This window comes from Ictalurus punctatus, chromosome 9 (genome assembly GCF_001660625.3).
Source record: "Ictalurus punctatus breed USDA103 chromosome 9, Coco_2.0, whole genome shotgun sequence".
In the NCBI taxonomy this organism is placed as follows: domain Eukaryota; kingdom Metazoa; phylum Chordata; class Actinopteri; order Siluriformes; family Ictaluridae; genus Ictalurus; species Ictalurus punctatus.
The window spans coordinates 11,611,127-11,625,527 of record NC_030424.2 but is presented as its reverse complement, the minus strand read 5'-3'; the positions used below and the strand labels follow the sequence as shown (position 1 = coordinate 11,625,527).

Sequence of the window (14,401 nt, the reverse complement as noted above, 5' to 3'; positions counted from 1 at the left end):
TGCCTGCTAGATTTAAGGAGTCATTTTATTCGTTTTTGGAATGATGCATACTACCGAGGACATATTGGGCTTCTCACGAAATATCTTCTGAGTCAGAAAAATACATTGGTAGTTGCTATTAATAATTACTATGATGTTAATAATAACATAATGAATAATTACATTAATAATAATTACATACATGATGCTATTAAAAGTTACTATGAATGATGTATTTGTGTTATATCCAACACCATATGTAATTACATTTTAGGAAAAATGTCAAAGTAAATTATTACTTGTCAGGGTTGGGTTTTGAACATACTGCACAAAAGATGCAGGTCTGCTTTCAATGCTTACTCATATATCATTTAGAAGTACATTGCACTGTTTTCTTCAGTATTACTTCTTACACAAAATATGCTTATAATAACAAACAAAGGACTTCCTAATACAATATTCAAAGCACAAATAACATATGTCTTCTTGCTGTAACGCCTCATGGAACAATTTGGAAATAAAACAAACCTTAAACTCATGGTGGAAAAAACACATTCTGATTCATGAGCCACAGCCATGGTCTCTGACCTGACACTGTCATTACATTCAAGTATGTTTCTAGTGGGCTTTAGTGCTACTTAGTGAAGATTTGATTTCTAACAACTCACTCCTGTGGACCATGTGGAGACTCTATCTCTATATCTATATAAATACCTCTAACCAAAAGCCATGTAAATGTAATTTTATTTTGAAATGGCTTTTGGTTGGATATGTTGATATAGATATATAGGTATAGAGATAGATTTCAAGTTACATTTAGATTTACAGCATTTGGAAGATTCAGTTATCCAGAGCTACTTACAGAATTCTATTACACCGATCAGCCATAACATTAAAACCACTGACAGGTGACGTGAATATTATTGATTATCTCGTTACAATGGCACCGGTCAAGGGGTGGGATACATTAGGCAGCAAGTGAACAGTCCATTCTCAAAGTTGATGTGTTGGAAGCAGGAAAAATGGACAAGTGTAAGGATCTGATCAAACTTGGTCAGAGCTCCAAACAGCAGGTCTTGTGGGGTGTTCCCGGTATGCAGTGATTAGTACCTAGCAAAAGTGGTCCAAGGAAGGACAACCGGTGAACTGGTGACAGGATGGGCTGGGCAAATAAGTCTGAAACATGGAGGACCCACCTCACAACTTACAGGACTTGGTGCCAGATACCCAAGCACACCTTTAGTGGTCTTGTGGAGTTTGTGCCTTGATGGGTAAGACAATCTACACAATATTAAGAAGGTGGTTTTAATGTTATGTCTGATCAGTGTATAGTCTCTATTAAACAGTGTCCACACAGTAATACCAACAGGCCAGGATCTAAGAATACTGTTAGATGGGAGTTAGTAGGCAAAGACAGAGTACAGGTTGGATTTTCTTTTCTGATTTATAGTGTTAAGTGCATAATGAAGAGATAGAGCTCCAGTCTTTAATTAGCCAGTGACGGCCAGTGACTCAGTATTTCAGACTGCCAGTGGAAGTTCATTCCACCAGCTGGGTGGAATGGCAGAGAAGAATCTTGATGAATATCTTCTTGTAACTTGACAGATGGTGGGTCAATTCAAGCCGTGCCAGTTTCTCAAAAGGAAGATAACACCACACCTAAATCAGCATTGCAACACTACATTAAAAGCTTTTTCATGTGTAGTAAATCTGACAGATGCATGGATGGACAGATGAAGCATGCAACAGGATTGGCAGAGATTTTTTAAAAATGCCATTCATGTCTTTTGTGCTGTTTGTAAACAGACTGGCAGCTCTTCTTAATACCCTGGTCTGTTCTCTTTACAACATCCCCACATCAACCACCTCATCATCTCAAGAATGTCTCAGAGCTGTCAATATTATTCCTCCTGAGTAACATTAACTCAAGTTTTAGTTGTCCCCTGGCTCTTGACATCTGCTTATTCAATCTCACTAAAAGCAAACGAAAACAAAGAACTATGAACTGTACCATAAAAACAGGACTTGAATGGTTTTCAGGAATTTTCTGTTTAAAAAAAACAAAAACGTATTGAAGATATGCACTGAATGGGATTGCACTGGGACCTACAAAAATAAAAAAAAAACAGCCAAGAGCTACAGTGCAGTTGTAGGTGTGACCTGTGTGGCCTGTGTATTTCTGACGTGGCTGGTTAAATATTTTAGTTTTTAAAAATATAATGATTTAGTTTGTGTAATCTTTAGGATTTCTCAACCTGTTGTCTTTACTCTCTTTGGCAGGGTCAAGGTGTTCTAGAAACCCCCTTCAATCAGTTAATTTCTTGTTTGTGCTTTAAATTATCTTGTACCTATTTTTGAGACATGGATTTCAAAGTACCAGTGTTTAAACAAGCAGAAATAATTTTTAAAACATTTTTTTTGTCACGTATTTCCCCTGACGCCGAGCACTGCATGCTGCAGCTCTCAACTCTATGGAACCTACTTGTGCATTTTGTTTTGCTTCATGTCTTGTCTCTGTTAATGTCTTGCCATCGGTATTCTCCCTAGTGTGTCATGATTACTTTCACTTGGTTTCCGTTTACCCCTTGATTAGTCTATATATTTAAGCACTCATGTTTCTTTGTTCATTGCAAAGTATACGCTCAGTGTCACATACCTGGTGATACCAAGCCTTATGTTCTCTAGTTCCTGTGTTTATGGTTACGACTATGTTTCTGGTTCCTGGTTTATGTCTTTGTCTTTTGCCCAAGTATCTCTGTTTGTACATTGCCTGATTCTGCCTGTTTTCTGTCTCTGATTCTGCTCTACGTTTTTGGATTTGTTTGCCTGTTCTAAAATAAAGACTCTTAACCTGCAACTATCTCTGTCCCAGCTGCCTGACACTTTTGGACTGGGCTTTAAGCAAATGTCTCAGCTCACTATCCTCCAGGCTGTGAAAGAAGTGTTTTCATGGAACATGTATGATCTGATACATTATTTGAAAACAAGAATAATGCAGTTAATTCAAGTCTACAAACAATGCTCAAGTGGGCATTACTGTGGTGCTTATGTCAGGTACAGTCAGGTCCATAAATATTTGGACACTGACCAAATTATTGCTCTTTCAGCTGTCTACCACAGTATATTATAGTTGAAAGAAAATAAATGAAGGTAAATTTGAGCTCCAAGTGCAGACTTTATGCTTTAATTTAAGAGTATTTACATCCAGTCCAGATGAGGTGAATGGTATAGGAATTACAGCATTTTTTTATGCGAGACACCCCACCCCCCACCCCCAACCCACACACACTTTTTTTTTAATGACCAAAAGTAACTGGATAAACTAACAATCATAAATTAAACTGTAATTTTTAATACTTTCAAATCATCTATACATGCCCACACCATGCGTGAGATGGTATGCTTAGTATCATAAGCAGTTCCTTCCCTTCTCCGTACTTTTCTCTTCTTATAATTCTGCCACAAGTTGATCTTTGTCTATTTTTCATCTATCCATAAGATGTTGTTTCAGAACTTGTATGGGTTTTTTGTTGAATGTTTTTGCTATCTGTCTGCTGGGTTTGTTTTGTATGTTTGTTTGCTTTTCCAGCCAAATGATGGCTTGCTTCACTGGCAGCTCTTTGGACATTAAACTGAGTGTTAACACCAACAGATTTCACATACAAATGCCCCTAAAGAAATCAACACTACACTGTTTATCTGCTTTCTTGTAGGTGAAATAATGATGGAATAGCACAGACCTGGCCATGGAACAGCTGAGTCGTCCAATTACTTATGGTCCTTTAAACAGTGTGTGTGTTTATTTAAATAATGATATTGTCATATCGTTTGCAATATTAAATTAAAAACAATACATTAGGTGCATGGTTTTAAATCAGCACCAGTATGAAAGAAGATAGTGCTCATACTTTTATCATCATTATTCTTCAGTCACAGATGTTATAGAAGAAACATCCCACTGAGCTCATTGCTTTGTTTTGGGGATTTTCTTGACTTTATTTGAATAATGATTAATAATAATAATAATAATAATAATAATAATAATAATAATAATGAGCAGATTAGGTTTATACACAGCTAGTCCTTAGAAGTCAACATGACAGGCTGAAATGTGGCAAAGGCAGGTTGTAATGTTCAACAGACTGTCAAAATATGTCTAATTCTCATTAAATTGATCAATACTCCAGGTTTTATACAAACTACACCAAAGTCCATTAAAGTTTTACAAAATCCAAGTTTTCCAAAAATCACACATTCACTCATAAAACACTCACCTGTTAAAATAAACAACATTAATGTCAGTGAAGTTTGTCCATCTGCATATTCCATGGCTGCTTCGTAAAGAATCCTGGAAATAAAGTGCTAGTCTTTAGCCTCTTTTAGTTCCTTATGATTAAAAAAATAATAATAATAAACAACTTTCAGAGCAGCTCTGTTCTCACAGCTCTCTGCTCTCATTCATAATAATACTGATGCTGCGGCAGCGTGCGCGCGACTGACACTGACTGCTACTCGGCCCTGTTTATCTTCTGTCTCTCACTGAGGCTTTTCCCGTCACACTTGGTCCTAGTGCCGCTGTATATACACACACGCAGGGTTTGAAATTTTTAACAAGAAAAGAAGTTGAACCATCTGATGTTTGTGAGCTTTAGGAGCTTTAGGAAGTCTTCATTTTCTGACTGAAGATGACTTAATCATTGTGCATCAAGTTAAAAAAAAAGTTACACATAGGTCCATAGAGGAGAAAAATGTCTATGTCCAAAAACTGTCATAAAAATATTATATATTTTTTTTTCCACCTTCACTGATGTATTTTTTTTTTTTTTTTTTTTTTTTACCAGCGTCAGTTCTAATCATAATTACCAAACATTCATTCATTCATTTTCAGAATTGTAACCCTTTAAATTCTGGTTTGTTTACATAATACCACAGATGTCTTTTATGAAAGAAAAAAGAAAAATAGTAATTATTTTCCATATACTAAATGCTAAGCAGAATTTTTTTTCTTTGATTATTACACTCTTTGATATGTCAATGATTAAAACAACATTAATTTTGATGCATTCATATTTTTAATGTCGTGTCAGATAAATAAATAAATAAATAAACAACTACCACTCAGGTCCATAAAGGACAAAAATGTCTATGTGAAAAAATTATAATAGAAATATATATTTTTTTCCACTTCACTGACTTTTTTTTTTTTTTTTTTTTACCAGCATCAGTTCTGATCATAACTACCAAACTATTCATTCATTTTCAGAATTTTAACCCTTTAAATGCCAGTTTCTTTAGATAATGCAAACATCTTCAAAGCTCAGTAACCTTCTTTGATTCATATACATGGGTGGGATTTGTGATTTCCAGTATGATATAATTTCTTTCTTTCAAACTGTTCACACACATAAAAGATTCAGTACACACATGCAAACCACAACTCTGATATCCGTACAAACACCCACACAATTATAGTTGCATCATTTATTCAGTTGGTCTGCAGTGCTCTATAATACAGCAGAATCAGAAAAAAAGGATATGTAACGTATGTATTTTCCCCATCGCCTAAACCTGAGAAAATAGTACACATTTCAGAATTATTATTTTTTTAAAATTCAATGTTCTGAAACTTGTCAACAAAATAAAAACCTATTAACACAGAATGTATGATTTTATGCTTAAACGTCACAGGGATTAAATATTGCCGTTTGAATGGGTTTCAAGGGGACATTTTTGTCCTTAAGGTCCTGAGTTGTAACTATTTTGTGTACCTAGTTTAAAATAGATTTATGAAAGCAAATGACAGTGAAATATTACAATTCCAATAAAAATACACACCTTTTATGCTGTTTGCATTAACATAGACAAAATGATTTTAAAAAATGAAGTAAATAAAAAATTGAAATGAAAAAGACAAAAATGTCCATAAGGACACATAAGGGTTAAACATGCTGCCTAAGGGATTAGCATTTTAAAGGAATAGTCCATCCTGAATCACTGAATCCATGAATCCAGAATCCTGAATGATTCTGGTGTTAATTTGTTGTTGGGAGCTGTGTTTTTGTTATTCCCCCGAGAACTTAGCGGTTGTCTGTCGTATTGACATCACATGGGGACATTGCCAGCACACTTAATATGATGTTTTTATAGGCGAAAAGATTTCAACAGTCTCAAACGTAATGGACAACGGCAAGGGTGGCACCACTAATCTAAAAGTGTTGGGGCAAAATCTTTGTCTGAGAGAAGAAGAACATCTGTCATTTGTCTCAAAAACTTACAGACTAACTAGGAATTTTGCTTTTAGCACTATATGGAGCCAGGGTCTGATTATAATACAATAACAGGGCACAACACACCTTTTAATGAATGCCAGAATAGTTTGTTTCGACCCCACATGCTTCATTTTGCATAACATATGTTTTAAAAATCTAAGACATGTTTACGTTCTGCAATAGGCTGTTTGTAGCTGTAGTAACGGTCTGTTTCGCTAAACATTTTTCCAGCAAGCCTTACTTACTTTATTTGAAGAATGTCATTTGAGGAATGTTACTTTGATCAATTAAGAATAAAGAATATGTGCGTACTGTATGTCATTTAAAATATTAGTGATACTAATATATATATATATATATATATATATATATATATATATATATATATATATATATATATATATACTAATAATGATTCAACACATGATTATTAGTAAGCGTCATTAAGCACCAAAGCACGATTAACCATTTATCGCTCATAGAAGAACGCCTTTAGTAGAAATGTTGCACCCCCTAGCTGAACTGGAAGTTTTGATTGGTTCTTCAACTGAGTCAGACCTGTCTGCTATTGCCTGAAGTGCTGGGTCACCACCCCAGTAGTAGTAGGTCAAATTCCAGCTTGCCCCCGTTGCTCCGGCGGCCCTGGACAATGGTTTCAACAGGTAGATAGAACTACAATGTTATAAATCCTATTGCTGTTATTATCAAGATATCTTTAGCTCTTCCATTTAAGCAACTTGCATAATTAGCTATGAAAAAATATGTTCATATAAAAAAGATAATTAATATGCCTAGGAAAACAGCAAGATTGTAAAGCTTTGAAGCAACAGAAAATAGTTTTTAAGCCCAGTCAAAATACTTTGTATTAAGTAACATTTTTGTTTTCACATTTTTTGTGTAATATCAGGTCTTTTTTTATTTATTTTTATTTATTTTTAAAAATGGGGGGGGGGGGGGGTTGTTGGGGTACGAGAAAGTTTCATTGTTGAAGATTTTTCATTTTTTATCAAATGATATAACTTTTTATTATTTAAAAAAAAACTGTCATATTTGGTTCTGTTTTATTTTATATGTTACCTAGACAATGTCTACGTATAGGAAATAGGGAGCAAGGCAGCACACTATTGTGTTTTAATTGTTTTATCCAAAATGATTAGCGGGCAACAACAATGTATTTAAGTATTCAAATGTATTTTTTAAATACATCAGTTAAAAATAACTATAAATGTAAAAATAAACATTAATTAGATCATAGCCTAAATACCTACTTATGTTATTAGACTATGTTTTTTTTTATAGTAGTTATATAAACCCATGCAGCTGAAGGTGGGGGAAAAAATAACAATATAGCAAATAAATTAACAGAAAACATCCAGCTTCTGATATTGTAGACCTAGCAGGTAATGTCCGTGTTTCAGGTAGGCGAGGTATACCATCTGTTCATATTGCGAGATAAAAAAAACCCACTTAGTGAGGAAAAGGTGAGTCAGCAGCAACAGGAGTCAATTCGCCTTGCTATCGATCACATTTCAGTTCTTAAGATGAAGTGCCAGACATACTGTGAAGAAATTGCAAATGTTTAGGCACCTTAACGTTTTTAGTATCTGACAAAAAGAATGTGCAAGGACATTTTGTCAAATGACACGTACAGCTGGTGCAGAGTTAGGAAATAACAAGTGATATATTTCAATGCAGGTTTTATTTTTAAAACAAATTTTAACCATAACCAATGGTCATATTGTCTTAACAATTCATAGCATTCAGTTTCCATTTGACCAATTTGCAAATTATGTGTAAAGACACTCACCATTTAAAAGAGCTGGTTTTAGCATCGCCTTCAGTGTCAAGTTTGACCAGTGATTAAAATTCTTTGCACATTGTGTTTAAGAGCACTCTCTGATATAAACAAAACACAGAAAAAAATTGTTCCTTTAATGTAAATGAACTGTTACATTGATTGACTAGTTATGCGACACCAAACATGGGTGTGTGCAGAAATCATTTCCATGTATTTTTGAAAGCTTCATAATCAGTGTGTATTGGAAGGCAAAGGCAAGAATTTGCCTCTGGAAATAATTTATATTCTAAATGAAAAAACTCAATTTGTGGGTCATGTGGCAAACTCCAGATCACCTGAAGTGTAATCGCACTGTACTCTACTTCTGAAAGACACCAAAATATACAAGTACTGACTTGCTGAAAAGTTACAAATACTGTAGTGGGTCTTAAATTACCACTTGCCATTACTGGTCTCAGTTTTTAAAACATTTTAGAGCATTTTGAGGTTCTTCCAAATAATATACATAGAATAGTTACAAGAGACTGGGTACTGCTTTGTCCAATGACCATGGTTAATCTGAGTTAATCTGTGCGTGTCCACTTCAGTTGGTTGTTCATGACAAAACTACAGTGGTATATATGGTATCCATATCTGGTATCTATAAGTCTGGATTATTTTTGTACTAATAAGTCTGAAATGTACAGTACTTTCCTACAATCATTTTCCAATGGTCATTATTTGGTGTTGGTTGATCATATTGAAAAGCTGCTTTTTCTAATAAAAAAAAACACCCCTTTTTCCAGTTAGAGATTTTTTTTGAATCATTACAAAAATTCAGTCGCAGCATATTCACACAATGTTTGTCAATATTGGTTTGTCTGATATACTGTACATTAACAAAGTTAACTGTGAAGACTCCATATTGTCAAATGTTACTCTAAATTCTCCAAATCTAAAGGACAAGGACCAACAAAAATCAAGGGTGTAATTATACTTTATACCAAACAACAATTTTCCTTTTTCAGAAGTAAGTCACTCATGATCTTATGCTCTGCATCAAAACTAAAGAAAATTTTTGCTTTTACCCATTATGAGATGTTTCTTGTATGACACCTTGGTAATGAAAAGCTTTTTTTATAGACCATCACACTACTAACCCAGCTGATATTCATTTGCACAGACAGGTGGTATAATTCCTTACAGATTTCAGCTGGTTTCTTGCCTTATCTTGCCTTGGAGAACTGCTTTTTCCTAGCATGTTCAATACTTTGTTCCTTTGTCGTTCCTTTATTTATTAATCTTTATTTATTACTTTAATGTTGTGAAGTCTTTATATTTCCGGATTTCTTTAGTTAATACTGATGTCTGGTGAAAATTTCATGTGAATAGCCTCACTGGAAATACATTTACTGAAAAAAATGTTGATGTGTCTTAACTGGTTTGCATATGGACGGTAGGGACATGTCCCTACCAATATTTTGGGATGGCAGAATTGTCCCTATCAATATTTGTGCGAACTCGTTCACGTTATCTTTGGAGTGAAGTCATGTAAATTCCATAGCATACTCTCACAGAAGCTCCAGGATTCAGGCATGCTAGCATTTGATTGGCTGAAAGGGAGGGACTATCTGAAGGCTCACCTTACGTGCAAATATCGAACTGCAGTGTAGAGTACAGACACAGAATTTCAGTCTTTCCGATGACTTTACTCCCTTTCCTCTATTGCCTGCATGGTGCAGCATACATAATGTATTTTTCCCATGACAACACGTTTTGTACTTTGTAGATATCATGCCACCAAAAAAAACGACGAGACATCAGGAGCATTTTCCCCACCCAAAGCGTAATTAATAGGTAGGAAAATAACTGTCCAGTAGCCACATTGATTTAAAATGAAAACCTGTTAGTGACCAAATGTCACCAGCCTTGCACTGCGGAAAGTAATGTCAACTGATGTTAGTTAACCGTGTTAGCTAGCGTTAACTAGCAAGCTAACCCTGGCTTCTGGTATTGGTCCCTACCAATATTGCGACCAAACCTAAGACTTGTTCGACATATTGTGAAATAACCTCGCAAACCTTTGATGTTTTTGTAGACATTTCACATCATGCTTATATTTTCATTGTATTATCTTTTTTCATTCATATATATGTTGTAAGGTTACATACAGAAATGACCAAAAAGAAGCCTGCATTTTGCAACCATCTGGGAACAGAAACCCACTAAATTTCACATCACTGCAAATAATCTTTTTGTCAAACATGATCATGCATAAGAGCATAAAAAGCAAACATTCTGTACTTCATGTTGCAGTAATAATTTATTCAGTCTGTTTGAGTACAGAGATGTATTGTATGTCTTTAAATATGAGCTACTGGAGGACATTATCTGAGGTATGTGAATATTTTGATGGTCAAACTAATGGATGCCATAATTACAAAAATTATTGGCATGCTGCCATATGAAACATAAAAGAAGTGAATAATATCATCATCTGTAATTAGGACAAAACTAGGCTACTACTGGCACAAGTAAGGCAGGATTAACACAACTGAACTGAACTGAACTGAACTGGGCATGGGATTTGTGTATTACTGGAAGCCTATTTCCTAGAGTTAGTGATATTTTTTATTTTTATTTTGATAAAACAATAAAAATCTCAATCCACCATTATCACCATTACCACCAAACAAAAAGCTCTATGGCCCATATAATTATCAATATCATGACATACATTTAACTGATAATATTTGCATATATACAGGTTGATGATGTGTGTGTGTGTATATATTCATCCATTCATGCATTTTCTGTACTGCTTATCCTACACAGGGTCGTGGGGAGCCTGGAGCCTGTCCCAGGGGACTTGGGGCACAAGGGGAGGTGACACCGTGGACATGGTGCCAACTCATTGCAGGGCACAATAGCACACACAAATTATGGACAATTCAGAGATGTCAATTAGCCTACAATGCATGTCTTTGGATTGGGGGAGGAAACCGAAGTACCCAATAGCAATAAATATATATATATATTGTATATATGGGGGCATAACGGCTTAGTGGTTTGCATGTTTGCCCCACACCTCCAGGGTTGGGGGTTCGACTCCCCCTCATATACGTTACTTTTTCATCAGGACAAAAACCTCTGTCCTGAAAACTCAAGTCTTGAGACTGTGTCCCATAAATATATATATATATAAAACCTGGCGATGTCCAAACCAATATGGCTTTCATTATATTTCTCTTGCTCATGCTCCAAGGTAGGCTTGTGTACCATTAGGGGTCTAAGCCAGGGGACCCTTAATAGAGGCATGCCCTGACCGAGATTCAAACACTCAACTTTTGGTCATTGTAGGTCAATGGGCAACAATGCTACCAATGCAGCTGCAGTTGCAGTTACAGGAATTCTGAAAGATGGGGGTGCTGCAGTACCCTCAGCACCCCTACTTTCTGTGTCCTTGCATCTTTCTTTTTTTCTTATACTAGGAAAAGAAAAATACTGATATACCACTATCATAGAAAACTATCAAATAAAGATCCAGTTAGTTTAAAACTGTAATTCTTTCATTTATTCCTTTTTAGTAACTGCTTTATCCTGGTCAGGGTTGCTCTGGATACACAGCCTCTCCTGGGAACACTGGGCACCAGGCAGGAAAACAGACTTGATGCTCTGCCAGTTCATAACAGTTAAAGCCTTCACTGATTTTCAAATAAAATATAGCAATTTAAGCAATAATCTAATAATATGTAATAATTAAATAAATGATTATGTAATTTTGATTTAAACAGACATTTAAATGAGGTAGACAACAATATAAAGATAAATCAGTTGATAAGAAGACAGGAAGACTAAGAATCTAGGAAACAGAAAAGCAGATTATTTTAAGACTGGCCATTAAATTTGACAGGATCCAGGTAACATCCTTTGTGCAGAATATTGTGGACTGGTTGGACTGTGTCAATGGTGCCCGGTTCTCTCCGGAGCTTGGGTTACTATGATGTTTTGCATGTTCTCCCCCTGTGCGTGTGGGTTTTGCCACTGGTTTTTATTTGATGAATCAATCAATGAAAATGACTGGTAGATGTTTCCATGGCTCTTCAGTTATTGGTTAATGGTAATCACAATGTTCCATGGTATTGTGTGGTGAAATAAAGTCCACTTTATGACAATTTGCCACTACTGACATCTGACAGAGGATCCTGTTAGACATACTTTGAGTGTGGGTCCTTCAGCATTACAGTGATTTGACCACCATCTGACTGCACCCTGTCTATCTCGCAGGATGATTGTCAATTCAATAAGCAAATTGAATTATTGCAATACCATGTCTTTAACTTGCCTACAGACTTAAATCTTAGTTTTTTGCATCATTAAACACAAATCACACTTCCTCAACTCCTCTTGATACTAAAATGGGGAGGGGACATTCCCAAACATTCAGTCTCCTATGAAAGTGAGTCCTTAGGCAGTGCAGTCCACATGTTTTGAAGATTTAATGCCTTAATTAGAACAGCATGACCTGTCTGCAAGTTACTGACAAAATAGACCCATTGTTTAGGCTACAGGTTTTCCTAGGCGCCTATGCTGTGTGATCAAATGTACACACATAGAAGAGTAAACCAGTTCTGTAGAACACATTTTCCACTTGCTTTAACCCATTCATGTACGCATTTCAAAACACTGTGCCCAACACTTATTCTGCTCTTTTTGCTAATATATGGCTCAGCATCCTAACGAACAATAACAGTCTTCACCTAAATAACTTAAATAAATAATTTAAATAATTAACTGTATTAAGCTTTGAGTTCTAGTTTATGAGTTGGCTAACTACAGAGCTAGACACCTAGCTAGCAACCTTGCAAGTGGACAACTGGACTTGGTAAATTTTGTCAGTCTCAAATGAAATTCAACTGGCACCATCTGACAATCAACCATGATTGGATTATGAGAGAGGCACAAACCTTTTGTCTGCTATGAAATAATCAATTGTTTGAGTTTATTTTCATTTTAAAGAAATACATTTTCATTCATTCATTCATTTGTTCATTCATTCCTTCATGCATGCATTTGTTCAAGTGAACTAAAAATACAATTGTACTTATAAAGAAAGAACAAACAACTAATTTCTATTCTAGATCACGCAATTCTTCACCAGTGTTGAAAAAATCTTCTGAATGTCTCATACTTCAGACATGCTTGATGATACTTCAGGGGGTTGAAGACCTCCTCCTCATCTTCCTCAGCCTCTATCAACACACTGGAATGGCACTTAGAATGGCTGCTGTAATAACATAAATTAAATATAAGTGTTTTCCAAAAAGTGTTTGGAGTTTTGTGCCAATAGTTAACGAAAAGAACACATGAACTTTAGTTATTGAGAAACCTACAGTATGTCAGGCTGACACAAAGGTGTGTGTGCAATCATATAAAAAAACAGCAATTGTACATCTAAAAGAGGCATTACCTGACATTTAAACTCAAACCTTTTGTTTTCCACAGTGTATTTATCTGTAAACAGCTTGGTACTGCTCCCTTGTGAGAGTCCATGCTGTTCTTCCAATCTAATTTTTTGTTTTGTTTTACCAAAGAGCAGAACTGGAGGTCTATAATTAGCATTAAACAGCAGGCTTGTAATTACAGCCTCTACAGCTGGTGCAACTTTTCTCAAATGTTTACACACATATTCCTAAACAATATTATGCAATTATTGATATTGTTGATACTATTATGAGGAAGAAAAAAAAACAAATGACAGTCGGGGGATTAAAACTGCAGACACATGACTCAAATGCACTATGACCATTCTGACCTAATGGTACACAATTTCCCAACATGTCTGTCACAAAACACCAGAAATGCATAACATGTTTTCATTGAAAGAAAAAGCAATTTAAGGAAGATCTGAGGGACAGTTTAAATTTAATTTAATTGATTATTTGCCATGGATGGATGGATGGATGGATGGATGATTATTTGCTTATATTGGTCCATATGAAAAGCAAATCAGACCTTTCTGGCTCTCTGTCCTGCAGGGACAGCTGAAATAAAACCTTCACCACATAAAAGGTTTTGCACTGTGTGAATAAAAGTTTTCAAGTAATTCGTTGTTTTTATTTTACATAAGAGAGAATTAACCAGAAGGAAACCGGAGTACCTGGAGGAAACCCCCGAAGCACAGGGAGGACATGCAAACTCTGCCAAACAATCTTTGACACAGATTTATTGAGATCAAGTCAAATCATTCTGAAACTTGGTTGCAGACCACTGCTCACAAATGTGGTGATGTAACTAGAAGTACACACTGCTTGACCATGTGTAAAAACATTACATTTTGCCCCAAATTAGGTTGTTCCCCACACTCCCTTAATCA

General features: G+C 35.4%; 1 protein-coding gene across 4 annotated transcripts in view; it reads right to left on the bottom strand.

Annotated features, from left to right (window-relative positions):
* The window catches only part of ltk (leukocyte receptor tyrosine kinase), an 83,977-nt gene extending 79,467 nt beyond the window's left edge, over positions 1-4,510 (bottom strand). For 2 of the 4 annotated variants that reach the window (XM_047157594.2, XM_047157595.2), the window contains exon 1: positions 4,254-4,509. In XM_047157594.2, the coding sequence (XP_047013550.1) occupies positions 4,254-4,308 (55 nt within the window). In that variant the 5' untranslated portion in view covers positions 4,309-4,509. Of the gene's footprint in view, positions 1-4,253 lie in introns of all 4 variants that reach the window. The other 2 variants (XM_047157596.2, XM_017477193.3) reach the window with 2 other exon arrangements.
* Positions 4,511-14,401: the final 9,891 nt, after the last annotated feature.